Here is a 19,314-nt window from a genome sequence, read left to right on the forward strand (position 1 = left end):
GATTCTTCAGGAAACTATGAAAGATTATCCAATAAAATTCTTGAAGAAAAATCCGGAAGAATCCTTTAAATAATTGCTGAAAAAAATCCTAGATAACTTCCTGAAAGTTTCCCTGGAGGAAGTTCTAAGGGAATCCAGGAGAAATTGTTTGAGTTGAGGAAATAGAAATAAAATCTCACTGATAGTTTTTTGGGCGAATACGACTTGTGAGGTTTGTTCTAGATTTACAAGAGTTTTAAACCCAAAGAAACAATAACAATTGTATGAACTGAAAGAGCATCATCTGAATATTTTACATTTAAAGTATTTTTTTTGCCAATGCTGTAAAATGTTTGAATGAATGCGACGAATGACCTCGGAAGTAACCTCAAGACATTCTCCAGTAAGAATGTATAGGAATCATTAGAAAGAAACTTTCACTAGAATTTCGAAAGCATTTCGATTTTGCTTTGTCATTGAAAAAATAGAAATAAAATAGATTCTCAACTTCGTGGTATTCCAAATAATTTAGAAAAATCTAAGTTTTTGAGAAATCGGAAGAACGTAAAAAAATTATCAGTCTTAGATACTTTAAACAGTGAGAACTTCAAAACATTCATCCTGTTTGCTTTAGCCCCAGGCCTTTTCGGCGCCCCTCTGAGGCTGACGCCCTTGGCGGGGGCCAACCTGGCCAACCGCACGCTACGGCTCTGTACTTCCGGTCGCTTTATACGGCCATGAATCGTGGACGTTGAGAGAAGCTGATCGGAGAGCCTGTCACCTCTATGCAGAGGGTGCATGAGACCAAGAGACAAAAGTTGAAAAAACAGAGCGGTTCCTGTGAGTATCGGTCCCCCGACCCACTTTCTTAATAGACCTGTGCGCCGACTTTATTTTGCTCGGCGGCGGCGTAAGGGCCATTTTTGGCCGGCGGCGGCGGCGTCATCGGCGTCACGCCGGTGGCAGCTTTCGGCGGCGGCGGCGGCGGCGTGAATCGGCGTGACCAAAATTTGACCGTAATGTCAACATTGGCGAAACGAAGAAGTTGTCTTTACCACAGAGAACAGACATCCAGGCACAGAGAACAGACGAACATGCTCGAACAAAATTCCTTGAAAATCTTGTGTAAAGAAAAAACAAGCTCAGTAGCGACATCGACGGTGACTTTCCCACTCAAAAACTTGTTTCGACACCATGATGGCGCTTTCTGAAGAAATATTTCACTAGCGCACCTTTAAATTTTCCTACTCAGATTCTGAGCTGTATTTGCTTAAATAACAAGATGTATATGATTATTTCACTAACCCAGCAACAAAATTTGAGCAACCCATTGGTAATTAGTTTCATTATTTTTAATAAGAAACAAATATAACAAGAATTCAAATATTGTTTTCCAAGTAAAAACAACACATTCTTTAGGTGGAACTATACTAGGGTGCACACTTGGTGACACTAGCGCCAAAAGGTAAAACAACGGCAAATTTGTACCCCGATTCAAATTTTGACAGCGCCGCGTAATGGCCACATTCCCAGTTATTTCAAAACAACCGTTGCAATGCTTTACACAATAGCACTACATGAGCTTGGACGTCTGTTCTCTGTGATCCAGGCTAGAACAAATTTCATTTGGAAAGTTGTGTAAGGATTTGAATCTTCACTTGAGTAAGGTTGCAAACCAATACACGATGACAGCACTAACGCCACCAAACACCATATTGCCACAGTCAGTGGTGAATTGAAACATTTCAAGTGGTGAATTAAATTAGTATGGGAAATTAACCGATTGCAGCGCCACGCTTTTGCCACTTGTGTTGCCGATTTCAAATGGTCGTTAAATTCCTTACACAATTTCGGAACTGGACTTGGATGTCTGTTCTCTGTGTCTTTACGCTGTAGAATTTGTAGTCCAGTCTTTGCTTTTTCATAACCATTAATAACATTATTGTAGTTATTATGCCAGTACACAGGATGAAGTATTTGACCAAAAAGGAATCAATGCTCAAACATCTTGTTTGACTCGATCGAATTTTCATTAGTGTCAAACAGATGTTTTTTCTTCATTTCATTTGTCAAATATTTGACCCTGTACTTATAATCTTACTTTTGAATGAACACCTTTTTATTCCTGTTCGGGTCCGTCACTAGGGCCAGTAATAAGACCTATACCCCGAGAGACGAACCAGCCAAGGGCTGAAAGTCTCTTTAATAGTGCATGTTTCATTACTCTATTGCAAATTAAGATTTTGCTACAGTTTTCGTTTTGTTTTCTTAGAACCTTGGATTTCAGGGAATAATCTCCGAAAAAATTCCAGAAGAAGCCTGGAGGAATCCATGAAGAAACTTCTGGAATAATCCCAGCAAGAACTGCTGTATGAAACCCTTAAGGAACTTCTGCAGGAATCACTTATATGTAGTTCAAGAATTTCTCTTAGAGAGATCCCTGGAAAACTTATGAAGAATTCCCGAAGGAATTCCTAGAGGATTCCCCAAGAGAATTCCAGCAGGAATCCCCGGAGGAATTTCAGAAGGAATCCCCAATGAAATTTTTGGAGTAATCCCTTAAGGAGTTTCAGGAGGAATGCTCGTAGGAATTCCATGAGGGAGCCCTGAAAGAGTTCCAAATGAAATTCCCGCAGAATTTGCACAAGGAAATCCTAAAAGAATTCCAGCACGAGTTCCAAGCAAATTCCAGCAGTAATCCCCAAAGAAATCCCAACAAGAATTTCAGAAAGAATCCTCGAAAGTATTCCAGTGGGAATTTCAAAGTGAATTCGAGAAAGAATCCCCTAAGGATTTCTAGGAGGAATCAACGAAAAATATCCAAGAGGAATCTCTGAAGGAATTCCAGGAGAAATTCCTGAGGGATTTCTAGGAGGAATTACCAAAAGAATTCTAAGAGGAATCCTAGAAGGAATTCTAGCAGGAATCCCCGAGGAAACTTGAAGTGAAACCCCAAAAGTAATACTAGGAGGAAACCTCAAAGGAATTCCAGAAGAAATCTCTGGAAAAAAAAAATCAGGAGAAATCCTCGTTAAAGTCCAGGAGGAATCCCTGAAAAAAAATGCAGGAGGAATCCACGATGGAATTTTAGGAAGAATACTTGAAGGAAATTCAGGAAAAATCCCCGAAGGATTTCCAGAAGGGATGCCAGAAGAAATCTCCGAACGAAGTCCAGGAGGTATATCCGACGGAATTCCAGAAGAAATCCTTGCAGGAATCTCAGGGGGAACCCCCTTAGGGAATCTCCGAAGGAACTCCAAGCGGAATCCTCGAACGAGTTTCAAGAGGAAACCCCGAAGGAAGTACGGGAGGAATCCCTGAAGAAATCCTCGAAAGAACTCTGTGAGGAATTCCCGCAGAAGTTCCAAGAGAAAATTACGAAGGAATACCAGCGCGTATCTCAAAGGAATTCAATCAGTACACCAAAGAAATTCCAGCAAAAATCCTTAAAATAATTTCAGTGGGAATTTCAAGGAGGATTCAAGAAATAATCACCAAAGAATTTTGAGGACGAACAAACGAAATATATCCATGAGGAATCTTTGTATAAATTCCGGGGGAAAATCTAAGAGGACCGAAGGAATTCCAAGAGGAATCCCCTAAAGAATTCCAGGAGAACTCAGGAGAAATTGGAAGGGAAAGCTCCAAAGGAATTTCAAGAGGAAATGCCGAAGAATTTACAGGAGGAATCCCAGAAACAACTCTAGAAGGAATCTCCGAAGCAACTCCAGGAGAAATCCCCGGAGGAATTTAAGGAGGAATCCCTGAAAAAAGTCCAGGAGGAATTTTCGAAGGAACTCTAGGAGGAATCTCCAAAGGATTTCAAACCGAAATCCTTGATATTGGAATTCAAAGAAACAGTACTTATCACGATTTTATTTTTACTTCTAACTTAATTCCAGGAGGAATCCTGAATGAATTTTAAGAGAAATTAACGAAGGAATTACATGAGGAACTCCAGGAGGAATCTCCAAGGGAGTTCTAAGAGGAATCATCAAAGAAATTTTAGGCGAAATCCACAACGGAGTATCAAATGAAATCTCTTAAACAATCTCTGGTGGAATCCTTGAAATAAGTCTAGGACGAATCCTCGACGGAATTCCAGAAGAGATCTCCAAAGGAATTTCAGGAGGATTTCCTGAAGGAACTCTAGCAGAGACCCCCGAAGATATTGTACGAGGAATCTCCGGAAGAATTCCAAGACGGAAGTTTAAGTTGTATCTTCGGAGGAATTCCCGAAGGAATCACGGAGGAATTCCAGGAGGAATCCCCAAAGCATGTACAGGAGCAATCCACAACGGAATATCAGGAGGAATTCTTGAAAAAGTTTCAGGAGGAACTCTTGAAGGAAGTCTAGGAGGAAACCCTGAAGGAAATCTAGGAAGAATCCCCATAGGAATTCCAAGAGGAATCCTCGTAATAATTCCAGGAGAAATTTCCGGATGATTTCTTTGAAGAACCTCCTAATAAATTCCAGGAAGAATTCCCCGAGGAATTTCAGGACTAATGCTCGAAGGAAGTCCATGAGGAACTCCTGATGGCAGTCCAAGAGCAATCACCGTCAGGGTGTCCATTCAAATTCAGTTTTCCGATTCCCGGATTTTTCCCGCGTATGAACAAACGCAAATTATTGTTCTAGTAGGAAACTTTTTATTTATTTTTATTTACAGTATCGGACAATAAAAATGCACCAAAGCCGTTTTCCCATACAAACTAGTCAACTTTGGATTGCCATATCTCAGTTATGTCTCAACCGATTGTTTTCAGTTTTCTGTGACGAACTACAAAACTTTTCAATTTTCAAAAACTATTGAAAAAGTTCAGTGATAACAATTGATAAAAAAGTTACAGATAGGTTGAATTTTGACAATAAAAATGCACCAGGACAAAAAATTGTGTAGCCTTAAATGCTGAAGTCAGATAGCTATGGTATCTTCAGCAAATTTATTGGCCATCACACAAGAAACATATTTGCCGATGACACCATAGTGATTTGACTTCAGTATTTTTGGCTACATAATTTTTTGTTTTGGTGCATATTTATTGTCAAAATTCAACCTATCTGTACCTTTTGTATCAATAGTTATCACTGAACTTTTTCAATAGTTTTTGAAAATTGGAATATTTTGTAGTTCGTCACAGAAAAACGAAAACCACCGGTTGAGACATAACTGAGATATGGCAATCGAAAGTTGACTAGTTTGTATGGGAAAACGGCTTTGGTGCATTTTTATTGTCCGATACTGTATGTGTATTTTAATGTTCGCTAATTCTACACTAAAGCAGAAAACTACTCAGTGTATTTTTTTTTTTTCAAAGTGTTATTTTGGTCCATAACTTATTTAATATGAATTTCAAAGATTTCCTGATTTAAAAAAAAACTAACTAACTCTACAAACACTGACGTTAATTTCCCTTTCTTACACGAGATTGAGGATTAAAGTTGGTTTTGAAGGCCCTTTCTATAACAAGGAAAAGTAATCTATGCGAAAATATTTTGGAAATTAATGTCAATGCGTCTGATTTTTTTTCACAAATTTTTTGGCGGTGGAAAAAAACATCGAAACATTTTTGGTAAACTACCTACCTGGTCTTCAAAGAAAATCATGTATCAATTATTTGCTTTTGTAAAAATCTCTATGTAACTTTTGGATCTGCTTCCATCGTCTTTTTGAACAATTTACTTGATGAATCCAACATCTTTTGACACCGATTTTCTCCGAATTTTGAAGAAAAACTTTCGAGTTTTTCTCCAATAATATCTCGAGGACTTTCAACATTTCTTCCTTCAGGAAATACTTCATGGGTTGTCAAAAAATGTCTCAAAAGTTACACCTACAACTTTTTTTAAAAAGCTTTGTTTTACTATCAGGGATTCTATTGGATACTCTTCCGGGGGGTCGAGTAATGCTTCCAAAAAGTCACATTTTTCGGTAAACTTTCAAACATTTCTTCACAGATTCCATTGAAGATTCTTCTGTGGATTCAGCAGCTGTACTCAAGAAATCTGTAGAAAATTTCTTAGGGGATCCCATCAGAGAGTCTTTCAGGAGTACATTTGTTTTTGGAAAATTTGCGATAATTTTCAGTGTTGTACCTACTTACTCTTCAGACTTTTATTCGCATTTTGCCCAAAAGCTCCTCCAAAACTCTGTACAGAAGGCACAATTTCGTTATGAATTCTTCAAGAATTTTCTCTTTGACTTCTGCCAAAGGGATCAAATTCAAGGGATCTGGCAAAAATCATAAAGAGTTCCACCCAGAATGTCCCCAGAATTCCTCAAGGAACTGACACATGTTTTTTCAAACATGGAAATCTCTGCCGCAAGTAACGTCTGCAGGTTTATCGATTTCTCCAGGAATTGCCAGCAAGACTCAAAAAGTCCTTCTTGAAATCTTCTAGTAATCTGATAATTTCGCCTAAGAAGTATTCAGATTTCTTTTACATGAATTTATCAAGATCCAACAGAAAGTACACTAAAATTCCTGAGAGGCTGCCTTTCCAAAAAAAAAATCAACCGGCAACTCTGTTTATGTTGCTATCATTCTATTCAAGACTTGCTTATCACTAATGCAATACAGACACCATAAAGATTTTTCCCGGTGTCTTTTTCAATTTCCCGTGTTTTTCCCGTATTTTTCCCGGTGATTTAGAATTCCCGGGTTTTTCCCGGTTTTCCCGTATTTACCGGATGGATGGACACCTTGGAAATTACAGGAGAAATCGCTGCAGGAATGCCAGGGGAAATCCCCGAAAGAATTCCAGTAGCAATCTCCGAACGATTTCCAGGTGGAATTTTTGAAGGATTTTCAGCGGAATCTCCCGAGGGAATCTTTCTGGGTAGAGGGATCCCTGCAGGATTTCCAGGAGGAATCCCCGAAAGATTGTCAGGAGGAGTTCCCAAAAGAATTCCTGGAGGAATTCCAGAAGGAAATGCTTGAGAAATTTATGTAGAAACTCCATAAGAAATCCCACAATAATATCCTGGAGATATGCCTGATTATATTTCTAAGGAAATTCTCGAAGGAACTTTAACAAGATTCCCTGAAAGAACTCCTGTAGGAAATATCTGATTTTACTCCTGGAACATCCGTAAGTCCTCCTGGAAAAATCTCAGAAAGAATCCCAAGAGCGATACCTTGAAGATCTCCTGTATGGATTTCTAAATGAACGTTATGAATTCGAATTTTGTCAAGACTAGAAAAGCCATTTCAAAGTTAAATTCTATCGTAGTCGAATCCCAAAATCGTTAACTGCTGTGAGAGAAAACTCAATCCGGTCGACAACCATTGTTCGGCAATAATTGAGTCCCTGATGAAGATACCAAATATAACCGAAACGTCGGACAAGATTAAATAGCTGTATTTGAAATTTGTCAAGACTGGAAAATCCATAACAAAGTCAAATAAACTTCAGAAGGAATCCCTGCAAGAACTCTTATACTAATTTCTAGGACCGTTTGTTGAAATTCCTGAAAGAACTTCTAACGGAACTCTTGATGGATCTCCAGGAGGCATCTATGAATCCTTCTGAAAGAATCTCTGAAGGGACTTCTGAAAGAATGTCCGAGCGAACTTTTGTTGAAATAGCTTAGAGAACGTCTGCAGAAATTCCTAATAAACTCCTGAAGGAACTCCTGAAGAGGTCACCGAAGGAACTTCTGGATCATTTCTTGTAATAACTACTTTACTGCATGAATCCTCGAAAATGCTCATGAATTGATCTATGGTGGAACTTCTGTAGGAATATCTGAAGGAACTCCTAGATAAATTCCTAAAGAACTCCTGAAAGAATTTGGAAAACCATGAGGCATACCGACAGGAATCCCTGAGGGAATTTCAGGAGGGATTGTTGAAAAAAAAAACCAGGAGGGATTTCCTGAAGGTACCCTTGATGGAACTCCTGGAGTGGTTTCTGAAGAACACAGAACGCCAGGACGAGCCCGTAGTTGGAATTCTAGAGGAATTCCTGAGAGATCTCCTAGAGGAATCTCTGAAGAACCTCCTGGACTAATTCTTGGAGAAACTCCTTAATGAATTCCCTGAATCTCTGAAGGAACTACTGGAGACATCTTTGAAGAAACTACTGAAGAGATCTCTGAAGGAACTTCTGAAGAATTCTTTGATTGGCATTTAAGAGGAATCTTTGAAAGAAAATTAGTACATATTTTATCTCAACTTTATGTAAACAAAATTTTGTTCGTGCACTGATCAACGGCGTGAAATATGAAAATCGGCGGCGTGACAAACATCGGCGTATGGCGCGCCGCCGATATCACGGTCGGCGTCGGCGTGGGGCAAAAAGTGTCGGCGGCGGCGGCGTGGCGCGGCGGCGCACAGGTCTATTTCTTAACCCACAGCAAGAACCAGGTTCTAAAAAAGCGGAACCAACGCTGAACTAACGAGCCATCCCAAACCAATATAGAAGTTCAAATCTCACAAAAATAGGAATGATCAATGGGGTGTGTACTTACGTTTATTGTGGTCTTAGCCTAATTACGCTTATCCTACGGTTCTGTTGGTGTGTGGTGCAGTGTAATGGTGTATCCCTCGGCGTCAGCGAAGCGATCTGCTCTGTCCGGACAGTTCTGGGAGTAAAGACCACCGGCACCATGCCGGCCACCCCGCTGCTTTGCACGCCATGAACGTTCTTACAACACGACATCACCACCATTCAACAGGGTGTTCACCACCAGATTTTTGCTGGTTCGAAAGAAAGGCCTTTAGTAGGCATCGGGTGGCATTAGTGGTTTAATTTTGGATAGTTTGAGATATTGCTAGACATCACGTTTGTTATATTTGTCTTATTTCTTATCGATCTCATCTTATGCTCACTCTTGCTGATCCATCAGCAAGTCCATTTTAGACATCACTTTATTTCTTCACCGTTCTATAGAAACAAGAAACACAATAAATTTGCCAGTTTGCACCAAACACTAGCGGCGCGATCAATCGATCATTGACAACGATTGATCAGATGACAATGTTCTGTTGTAATTGTTGTTTAGTGTAGTGATTGACATGGTAATAATCGACTAAAACTCCTGTGTCACTTGGTGTGGCTGAGAGCATTTATCAGCAGCTCATTACGCGAAAGCAATAGTCACCTGCCACAGTCATCAAGGCAGAGGAGCAGGTTACAAGCCTTTGAAGTCTTCGAACGTAAAGTGCTGCGAGCAATACTCGGCGGTAAACTGGAGGACGGCATCTGGCGGCGTCGCTTGAACCACGAATTGTACCAAGTACATATATAAAGAGATGAATATAGTGAAGCGAATAAAACTCGGCCGGAGGAACGACAAGCTAAAACCATATTCAGCAGAGAACCAGGAAGGAGCCGTCGGCTTCGTGGTAGGCCGCGCACACGGTGGCTTTTTGCAGTTGAGGACGACCTAAGGGCTCTAAACGTTCAGGGTGACTGGAAGCGATTGGCCCAGGACCAAGACCAGTGGAGGCGAATACTTCATTCGGCGTAGACTCACCGCTACGAGTTGTAGCCCATCAAGTATCAAGTAAGTATGGTAGGCTTACAATTGAATCCCTAACGTGGAGCCCTACTTGCATGAAGTCCTAATCTTCATCAGAATAACATTTTTGCAGCGAACATTTTTGTAACATCAGCTGAAGAATAGCACAAGTTACGTTATGTTAGTCACAACTAAGTATCAAAGACACATGCATGCACGGTAACAAATTTATCGCAATGTTTTATCTTAACCTAAAGTGACCAGATTTATTTTGCTCTGATGCGGGACACAGTTTACATAACTGAAATAGTAAGCTTTTCAGTGATTCAGTGACCCTATTAAAATTTAATCAATCTAATATCAAAATACAGGTTGTAGATGTAACAAACAGAGAAGTGAAAAAAATGTAAAATATTTGAAAAATGATGATTTTTTTATGAGCTCGACATGTTTATCGAATATAGATAATGCCAAACAAAGCCCCAAATTGAAACAAATAACAATAATGCAAATCAACGAATAACTATTTGAAACAATAAGTTTTAAACTCAAAATTTCCGAAAAATTTACATAAAGATATTTCAAGATGATGCCCTTTTATAGTTTATATGGGTGTTGCGATGGCAATTTTGTTGTTTGGTGAAACTGGCAACGCTATTATCTAAGAAGAATCAATTCAATGTGCATACTAGGATTGTTATAAGATTTAGTGTTAAGTTTTGCGTTGAGTTGAAGAGATCGTTAGTGATTAAGAAACTATCATGTAAGTTATTTATAGGAAAAACTGTGTAAAATTATTAAATTGAATTATTTTAATAAAGGGTGTTTTAAAACATTAATGTACAATCAAATTCCGCTGAGGATATCTTCTGGTATTATTTTAAAGATACTTGTGAATAGATTTTCATCTTTTTGAGATTTCCTGAAGTTTATCTCCAAAAATTTTCAAGAAATTTTTTTTCCAAGGGTCTGATTTTTTTATTAAAAATTTATGTTAAACATTTAAAGAAATTGCCGTGAAAGCGTTTTTGACAAAGCTGAGACTTTTATAGAAATCCCTTGATCATTTCTGAAAATCCACGGGAAAATCTTTTCACGAAAATCTTTGAGAAAACTTTAAAATATGCATTAAAATCCCTGCAAAAGAATAGGTAGTGAAAACTTTGAAAACAAAATCAGGGTTTTTTTTTCAAGCATTCCTAGATAATTTGCTGGAGGGGTTCTCGGGGGTACCCTTTGAAAAATAAAAAAAAACCAGGAAAAATCCTGTGGAAATATCAAACTAACTTGCTTGAGAAAATCATGGAGGAATTGTTCAGTGTTTCGCTGGAAGATTCGTATCTTAAGCCATTGCAGTTTGTTCATTGGAACTTCTCAGGCATTACTCAAAAAGTTTCTCAAAATAATCTTTAAAGAATTCTCTCCAACTCAAATTAACTTCAAAAGTTCTTCTATTTTTGCCACGAAGAGCTTGCTGCTCTTGGGATTTTATCTGACGGGTTTTGTATTACTCAAAGATCGCCCTGTGGGTTTGCTATAGAATGTTTGCATCGATATCTCTGGGAATAATTTAATGAATATTTGTTTTGAAAATAAAACGCGAACCAAAGTTCTGGTAAAACGTCTTCAAATTCACTTGCAGAGAGCATACAAGAATTAAGCAAAATTCGTGAAGAATTATTGATTGATTGATTTGTCTTTATTTCAGAGACTTTCAGCCCTTGGCTGGTTAGTGAAGAATTAGAATCAAGTTGAAATTCACGAACAAAAATAAATAAAAAAGAATCAAGCAAAACGAGTCACGTTGATTTAAGAATCAAAAGTTTTTTTTTTTCTATTTTTGCTATTAAGATTTGACTATAATTTGCTTTTGAGAAGACCAGAAGCAGTTCAACATATACACTTGTCATATATTTTTCAAGAAAAAACAATATTTTAACGGTTGTTGAAATCCGGGACATTTCCGGGACACTTCACAATACGGGACGACTAGCTTGAATCCGGGACTGTCCCGCACAATCCGGGACGTCTGGTCACTTTATCTTAACCGTATTACCCAAAGTGATGAAGTGAATTTATAAATAATGCTTAACATGCCTACAATTGTATTTGTCACATGTAAGAACTGTACTTTCTCGTCAATGTACCGAAAAAGCAACACTATTAAACGAAAACACCTTCGGGGTAAACTATCGCCGGCTTTGTGGCGTCGTCATTACGTCAGTTTGCATTATTAAATTGGACCCCACCAACTGAACCAGCCGTTAACCGGGTGGAGTAATACATTCACATGCTGTATAAAGACATTATTGTCCCTTGTGCAAGTGAGCAATTGTAGAAGCATTGCGAGTTGAGACCTTGTTGCGATTTCGCCGACCACCTCTATAGGCAGGCAAAGCCAACACATGGAACCGATTGGTCGAGCCCCTGCGCCGTTCGCATCGGAGTTGCTTCGCATTACCCTCAGTACGACGGTTGAAGTTATTCGTTGTTCGACCGTCTAGGAGACAAGTCTGTGGGTTCGGAACCGCGTGGTGATATTAATAAGCAATTACTGCTCGTCTAGCTTTTACAATGAGGCACCTAATTGTGGGAATTGTTCTGGCTGTGGTCAGCTTCCAGAGTAGGTTCAGTTAGAATGTGTGATGAAGCTGGGCAGTGGTTTGAATTAGTGTTGTTTTTCCCAACAGCTATCAACGCTCTGCAGTGCATGCAAGGAGTGGAAGTGAAACAGGCGGGAAGCGGCAAAGAAACCCAACAGAAAGAGAAACCCCTGGAGGTTACGGAGTGTGGTGCAGCAACCGCTTTGGCCTCGACTGCACTGCTGTTTGCGGTGAAACCCAGCTCAATCACTTTCCCGTCCGGTGACTACAAGTGCTATCATCTGAAGTATGACGAAAAGAACAGCGAGTCTTCGACCATCGTCAAGGGCTGTATCTACAAATCGTTGAACGTCTGCGATGGCAAGTTCACGTCGGACAATATCCGGGAATCGTTCTGCAGTCAGTGCGACATGGATGGTTGCAACTCTGCCGGTCGTTACGGAATCGATCTTAAACTGCTGGGGCTGACCATGATCGCCGCTATAGCTTATCTGCTGAAGTAAGCAGTTAAAGGATGCTGAGCTCCAGTCTACTATGTAGTGTTACGTTTCCATTTCATCTATGCTATCGTGTGTGAGTGCGAGTGGTGGGGCTGTCGGCTAGACTCCCCAACGCGTACAGTAGTGTGCTATGTTGAAAGATGAGCTAAGCGTTCAAAATAGCGTTCTTCTGACGCCATGCGACAGACAGGACAAGTGAAGAAGACAAATCGAAAGAAGTTTTTGCCAGTGTGCCAGAGTTTTTTTTATGGAAAATCGATACCAGAATCTAACACAAAGAACGACCAACGAGGACGGTTGTACCAAAATGTGCTTTGCGATAGTCGTTAACTCATGAAACGATGAAACTCAAGATGAAACTCATAGAATCGGATGCCTTTCGTTGACTTCCACATAAACATAACTTACATAAAGAAGAATATGTAATATTCTCCCTGGTGGTTTGAGTTAAACTGATGAATCATTACCGATTGACAAATCTCAACATAAACAGTGCTTATACATTACACACATATTTGCTATTTTTTCGGCTTTCCATGTCAAGGTGAAGAATGAAAATAAACGGCCGGGGCGCCAAAGAAAAGACATCCCTAAATGGTGTATCCCTCATTGTTATTCCGGATGGCATTCCCCCTTCGAAATTGCAGACAATTCACAAACAGGCAAAAACGGTCAAATGGGGGGAGACGAAGCGTCTTCGAAATTTGGACGTGCGCGGTTATGAGTGTTGTTTTTTTTTTGCTTTTGCAAAACCATGTCTGGGACGCTTGGTCATCGCCGACGGCAGCATCATGCCGATAAGTTTGTACCGTAAATCGGAAGGAAGTTGATCATTTTTTCAAGTACATGTACAGTACAATTACCGAACAATAGTTTTTTAACATTTATTGGAGAAATTTTCATCGAAATTCTAACAAAGTGTTGAAACGTTTTGGAACAAATATATAAAAATTGAAATTTGAATACCGTGATTCCGGAATGCAGTTGATCAACCTTCGGAAAACTATTCTAAGATAAAAATATTGTTGGAATTGTTAACTCTACGATGCTACATCTGAAAAATAATTACCCGTATTAAACGCCTGAAGGTAGTCATTTTTTAATCACAAGAGTATCAGCAATCCATTGAATTCCGTCGAGACTATTTCATCGGTTGAAATAAAAATAATAAAATTGTACTCCCCTATAGTGGTGATTGCGTATAAATTGCATAGTAGATAGTCAATTTCACCCCAGATGACGGTACCAATTAATTGTTGGCAAGGAAAAAACAACGCTCGCGTGTATATTACTTAGAAGGCGTTTGCTTGCGCAAACAGTGTCTATGACTCTTCGTTCATTGTGCAGCTGGATAACCGACCTACTACAGGTTTAAAGCGAGAGATGAAGCAACAACGGCATGTAAATATCATCAAGGTGGGCAATTATAACACGATGATTCTAAGGAATGACGTTCGTCTACCTAACAAACGTGACTCATCCTCATGAGGAGTGTATCGGAAATTAGTTAAAAATGTTCAGGATGTTCTATCTCCAAGCATGGTTGGTCTTTCCATTTTGGTTCTTTCATCAAATCTAGACAATATAGTCAAGTTTAGAACAGCCTGGAGAAATTTGCTATGTTTTTAGTATTTGTGAAAATATGGTTGATTGAACACACCACACAAAAAGCAATCTGTACAAGAGCTACTTTTTTTAAAGTAAGTACTTTTTGAACGTTGATAAAAGTTATGATAAATTGACATTCCCAAGCAGGGCGCAAAATGTTCATAGTCATTGACTGAAAACAGCACAAATTTGAATGATTATGCACTGAATATTCAAAACAATCAAATTCATTTTCGCTCTCCCTCTTCATACAGTCAGTCAATTCGTAGTCATTGAATATGAAGCCGATCGAGAAACATCTTCATAATTACCTACGTTTATGGCTATGATTCCTTCCAAGAACACTCCACAACAATCAAATGGGGAAAGATCTGTGTAAATCACCGTTAAATGCAATCGAAACGTTAATATTTTATCAGCAATTTAACACTTTGTAAGATGTTTACAAATATTCATTTACTTTCATTCAGTTGACAAACGAGTATCGAGCAGCTGAATATGAATATGCAGGCAAGTGAATGAAAATTGCCGCACGGTGAACTTCGACTCGTCTGCTCGAAAATTTTGCGCCCTGTTCCCAAGTAACCACGATGCTGAAGCCTTATTGCATGCAGATATACGGAGCAATCTTTACTTTATATGCAAACTTAAAGTTGATTTAAAGTGGAAATGGGCAATTATGTGACTGCTCTAAGATTATACCAGTATAATCTTAATTTGATTCTATAATTGCCCACTTCCACTTTAAATCAACCTTAAGTTTGCATGTAAAGTAATGATTGCACTAAATACATCGTATATCTGCATGCAGTAAGGCTTCATCACCGTGGTTACTTGGGTTGTATTATGTATTATTGTATTATGTATATGGGAGAAAATGTCAAACTGGTATAACTTTATTGGCCGTGAGAAAATACGACATAAAATATCACAAAATATTATGGTATAAAGTATCAATATATTGAGCATGAGCATAGATGACCGGACACTTCGTAGTTGCTACTCCGTGATTGACCGGAGCAATCGAAATTGCACAGAGAACCGATGAATAGGGCTTGGGATTAGCTTACTATTCTCAATGTGCACAGTTCGAAAACTCCCAACTTTGTTAAGGTCAATAACGGCGCCGGCCACGTCTTTACGGTCATCGAGGATGGGAGGGAGTGTTAGTAAGACAACCGTTATGAAGACCGAAAATCTCAGTGTCTCCCCGATTGCCTTAGGAAGAATCTTTGTTAGTAGGGTAGGGTACATTGTCAGTCTAGCAGTCACCTATGGTTGGTGAAGCGATCTGACAATAGATCAATCGGCATTACCCGCGACGCACAACAATTATGCGAGAATTAAAATATTGCGCGTTTTCACTCCACTAGAGAGCAGAAACCTTTAGCGCATTGCACACAGAAATGAACTGAACGCGATGAACGACCAATCGGAACTTCGGTGTTTCCAACTCATTCGCGACAAAGGTTTCTAACCGCATTTACTTTCTTTTGCTGAACGTGATTTATTCCGTCGCGATATTCGAGAAAAAAAATAAGAAAAGGAATCGTACACGGAGAAACTGAAAAACTCAAAATTAGGTACTTTTAAACTCAATTTTGAGTTCTTTTTCATCTCCCTTTTCATGCGCTCTTTCTGCTGTTGTCAGAGAGTGAAGAGAGAAACAGCCCAACTTTTGCAGTTCCGTGCGTCAAGCCAAAACTGAGTTTCTAGCACAGTACTCAAATTTGAGTGAATACAACCTAGTCAAAATTTCGGTTGAGTGGAAAAAACTTAAAATTAGGTATTTTTTTTTTCACATGGAAGCAAGCGGGAACAACCTAACAAAAACATCGATTCCATCAACTCAAAATTGGCTTGACGCACGCAACCCCGAAGTTGGGTGGGAAGAACTCACTTTTGGGTAGTTTCATCTCTCCGTGTAGGATACTGATCAAGTATGTGCATCGAGTGTTTTCTTACCCGCGCTTGCCACGGTAGGTTCTGACGCGATATTTACCTACATTATACCAGAATATTGCATTCGGGATGGTATTAGCAACAATTGCTCATCAATTGTTCACTGGGTCTAAAATCTTTAAAAAATGGATTTTACCGAATTGAAATTATCTACAAGTTGAACAAAAACACGCGAAATTACGAAACTCGGCTCTACTTGCTACTGAATCGTACGGTAATTTTGATCATTCTAAAAAAAGAGATGCTTCGCCGTTTTGATCGCTGCTTGTAAATCTAAAATATAAAATAGTATTAAATGCTGATACGTTCACAAGAATAAAAAACAATTAATAAACAAAAAAAAAACAGTAAAAAAGTAAACCAAATCTTGATTCTGAATTCAAATTAACCAGACTGGAAAATAGCAAGATCCAAATTTGGTATGGTATGGTAGATCTTACGCCGTAACGCACCATTCCAAGGTGATCTACCCACGTTACGGGTTAGGTCTATTGGCAGTTAAAAACAAAACATAAATTAAAACATTACAAAAATACATCAAATCTGGTATGCTACCACTTTAGGCAGTAAAATAAATAGCAAGATTAAAATTTCATGCAATCGATGCGATGTGGTAGATCTTACACCGTAACGCACCGTTCTAAGGTGATCTACATGCGTTACGGGACGGGTTATTGTATAAAGTATCAATATATTGTTGCTAAACGTTAAAAATTTCATTTAATTCGGTTCATTGGTTTCCGAGATATATCAGTTCAAAAAATAGTTGTCTGATAAATATTGTTTTACGAGAACGATTATTGCTTCGCGAAAGATCAACCAATCGAACTCAAATTTGTACCAATGATGCATATATAATAGGTTGACAAACAATCAAAATTTGAGATGTTTTGATGCACTCTATGAAAAGTTACAGCTCGTTGAACTTTTTTGTAAGAGAAAAAAAAAACTGCCTATCCCAAACATTTTGTTCAACCCCTGTTATTTGATATTGCGAATTTCCATCGTTCCTAGTCACTATCATAGATTTACAATGGAAATATAGCCATTTGATTGCTTTGACTTTCATGCACACAACACTAACACGCGTTTGATGAACAAATTGAGATTTGAATTATAAAAAGATATCAAAGAAAGTTTAGGAACAAACATCAGTGGAATCGAGCATAGTTCTGTGCCTTCAGGGGACGGAGATAGTCCCACTGGTTTTCTTTTCATAATTCAAATTTCAATTTGTTCATCAAATCCGTGATTTTGTCCTGTGCATGAATATCGAAGCAATCAAACGTTGATAATTTTATGAGCTGAAAATAACTCTGAGTCTTCCTTGAGCAAAATATTAGGCTTCCATAAATTCTGTTAACACAAATGAGTTTTTTATCCCTACCGAAACATACTTTTTAGTAAAAAACGGCATTTGTGATATTCTTTTGCCTGTTGCCCCCTGAAATGCCTTCTGGGACCCTCCTGAGTTCCCCTGAGACCCTCTGGAGGCCTTCTGAAATCCCTCTTGAGACCCTCTGAATCTTTTCTGAGACCCTTTGAAACCTCCCTGAGGCTCCCAAAAACGCCTCTGAAACTATCGGAGCCACTCTGCAACGTTACTGAGATCACCCGTAAGGAGTGTATCGGAAAGTATTTGAAAATGTTCAGGATGCTCCATCTCGAAGCTGGGTTGGTCTTTTTATTTCTTCTAAGAATATTCACAATATAGTTACAACAGCTTGAAAAAAATGGGAAAATGTTTAGTATTATCCAAAATATGGTTAAATGAATACACCTCACAAAATAAAAATCTGCACAATATGAAATTTTGTTAAGATTTGTCAACATTTCAAAAATCGGTAGCGAATAATGTTTGTACGATAACAAATCTGGAAAATATTGATGCTTGTTAACAGTTATGTACACATCACATATCCTTCAAAACCGACTTTCAAAATTAATATTTTCTATAGAAAAATCTCCAATATCTACATAATGGTTCACTCCAAAAAACGTCAATTTTTTCAAACCTTGAAGTTCTGCCTTTAATATCTTGAAAGGTTATAAATTTTGTGCTCTAACTTATTCGTCCATAAATTAAAAAAACATACCCAATTTAAAAAATGCCAATTTTTCATTTTATGTATTTTTTATTGGCGTAAACATGATTTGAAGGAGCACAGAAAAAAGGGGTTCCTCAAAAATGGCCTTTTTTCATTTTTGAGAATTGCGCTAAAATGCAGTGGAGATTTTTCTTAAAAATAAATAATTTGCCTATATCATGAGCATTCTGGAGATTAATATATTTGCACAAAAAAGTTAACAATTTTCGAACATTATAGCCATTTCTTATTTCAACATAGCCAACATAACAACATTTCAACATAGCTATTTCAACATAGCCATTTCTTATTTCAAGGACTTATACAGTATCTCCAAAAATAAAATTAATTAAAAGTTGCATTAAACTATTTCAGGCCAAACATGTCTGAAGGTCCTATCTGCAGAAGAGAGGTTCTCTTTGGGTTCCCTCTCTTTCGTTAATATCTCACCTGTTTATTTGTATTATGATTGTCTCCTTGCATTGAACGATGGTCAAAACAATCGTCTTTTAATTTGTACTACAAAGTTGAAAAGTGTACCATTACATTGCAATAATTGACAGAGAAAGTGAACAAAGAGAGCCTCTCAAATGCAGATAGGACTAATTGAAATGTTTGGCCTGATTTTTGAGGTTATTGTCAACATCCCTTATGCCATCGGGGATCCCATCTCCTGAGATCCGCTGAACCGTCAACCGCCAGCCCACTAAAACGCCCCTGAGACCCTCTGAAATGCTCTGATGTCTCCTGGAGACTTCCTGAAATGCCTCTAAGAACCACTAAGCTTTGCAGCATAACTATTTTGTAACAAGCGCAAAATCGGGAAAATATTCTTATTTCATCCCCATACTTTAGGTTCTTGAGGATTTCACGTGGACCGTAACCATGGATTGGGAACCACTAATCTTTGCAATGCATCTAGATTGATGATACAGTCATGACTCGCTGGTTGGGGGCTTAATAGTTGGGTGACTTTTTAGTTGGGGCCCCGTTAGTTGAGCTGTCAGCCAACTAAAAAGTACCTGGATGTCATAATTCAATGTCAAACTGAAAATGACAACCAATCTGCAATTCCGAGGGGCGAGCTAATGAGTTTTTGGTTTCTTAA

General features: G+C 38.5%; 3 protein-coding genes across 4 annotated transcripts in view; 2 read left to right on the forward strand and 1 right to left on the reverse strand.

Annotated features, from left to right (window-relative positions):
- LOC109421677 (putative gustatory receptor 28b) overlaps positions 1–8,911 on the reverse strand; it is a 32,383-nt gene extending 23,472 nt beyond the window's left edge. Inside the window, exons 1-2 of one of the 2 annotated variants that reach the window (XM_062856906.1) lie at positions 8,768–8,911; positions 8,454–8,700 (exon numbers count right to left, since the gene is read on the reverse strand). The gene's annotated coding sequence lies outside the window, so the exon portion shown is untranslated. Of the gene's footprint in view, positions 1–8,453 lie in introns of both variants that reach the window. The other variant, XM_062856905.1, reaches the window with a different exon arrangement.
- A 13-nt stretch (positions 8,912–8,924) lies between these two features.
- LOC109426721 (gustatory receptor 23a-like) overlaps positions 8,925–19,314 on the forward strand; it is a 32,693-nt gene continuing 22,303 nt past the window's right edge. Inside the window, exon 1 of the mRNA XM_062856909.1 lies at positions 8,925–9,491. The gene's annotated coding sequence lies outside the window, so the exon portion shown is untranslated. The remainder of the gene's footprint in view (positions 9,492–19,314) is intronic.
- On the forward strand, positions 11,880–13,136 carry LOC109422277 (uncharacterized). Its single transcript, XM_019696987.3, has 2 exons — positions 11,880–12,069; positions 12,137–13,136. Exons 1-2 carry the CDS (start codon positions 12,021–12,023, stop codon positions 12,550–12,552), a joined length of 465 nt encoding a protein of 154 aa, XP_019552532.3. The 5' UTR covers positions 11,880–12,020; the 3' UTR covers positions 12,553–13,136.

This window comes from Aedes albopictus, chromosome 3 (assembly GCF_035046485.1).
Source record: "Aedes albopictus strain Foshan chromosome 3, AalbF5, whole genome shotgun sequence".
NCBI lineage: Eukaryota > Metazoa > Arthropoda > Insecta > Diptera > Culicidae > Aedes > Aedes albopictus.

Coding starts and splice junctions, on each gene's coding strand:
- LOC109422277 (XM_019696987.3), top strand. CDS start 12,021: ATGAGGCACCTAATTGTGGGAATTGTTCTGGCTGTGGTCAGCTTCCAG. Junction 12,070..12,136: donor GGCTGTGGTCAGCTTCCAGA/GTAGGTTCAGTT, acceptor TTTTCCCAACAG/CTATCAACGCTCTGCAGTGC.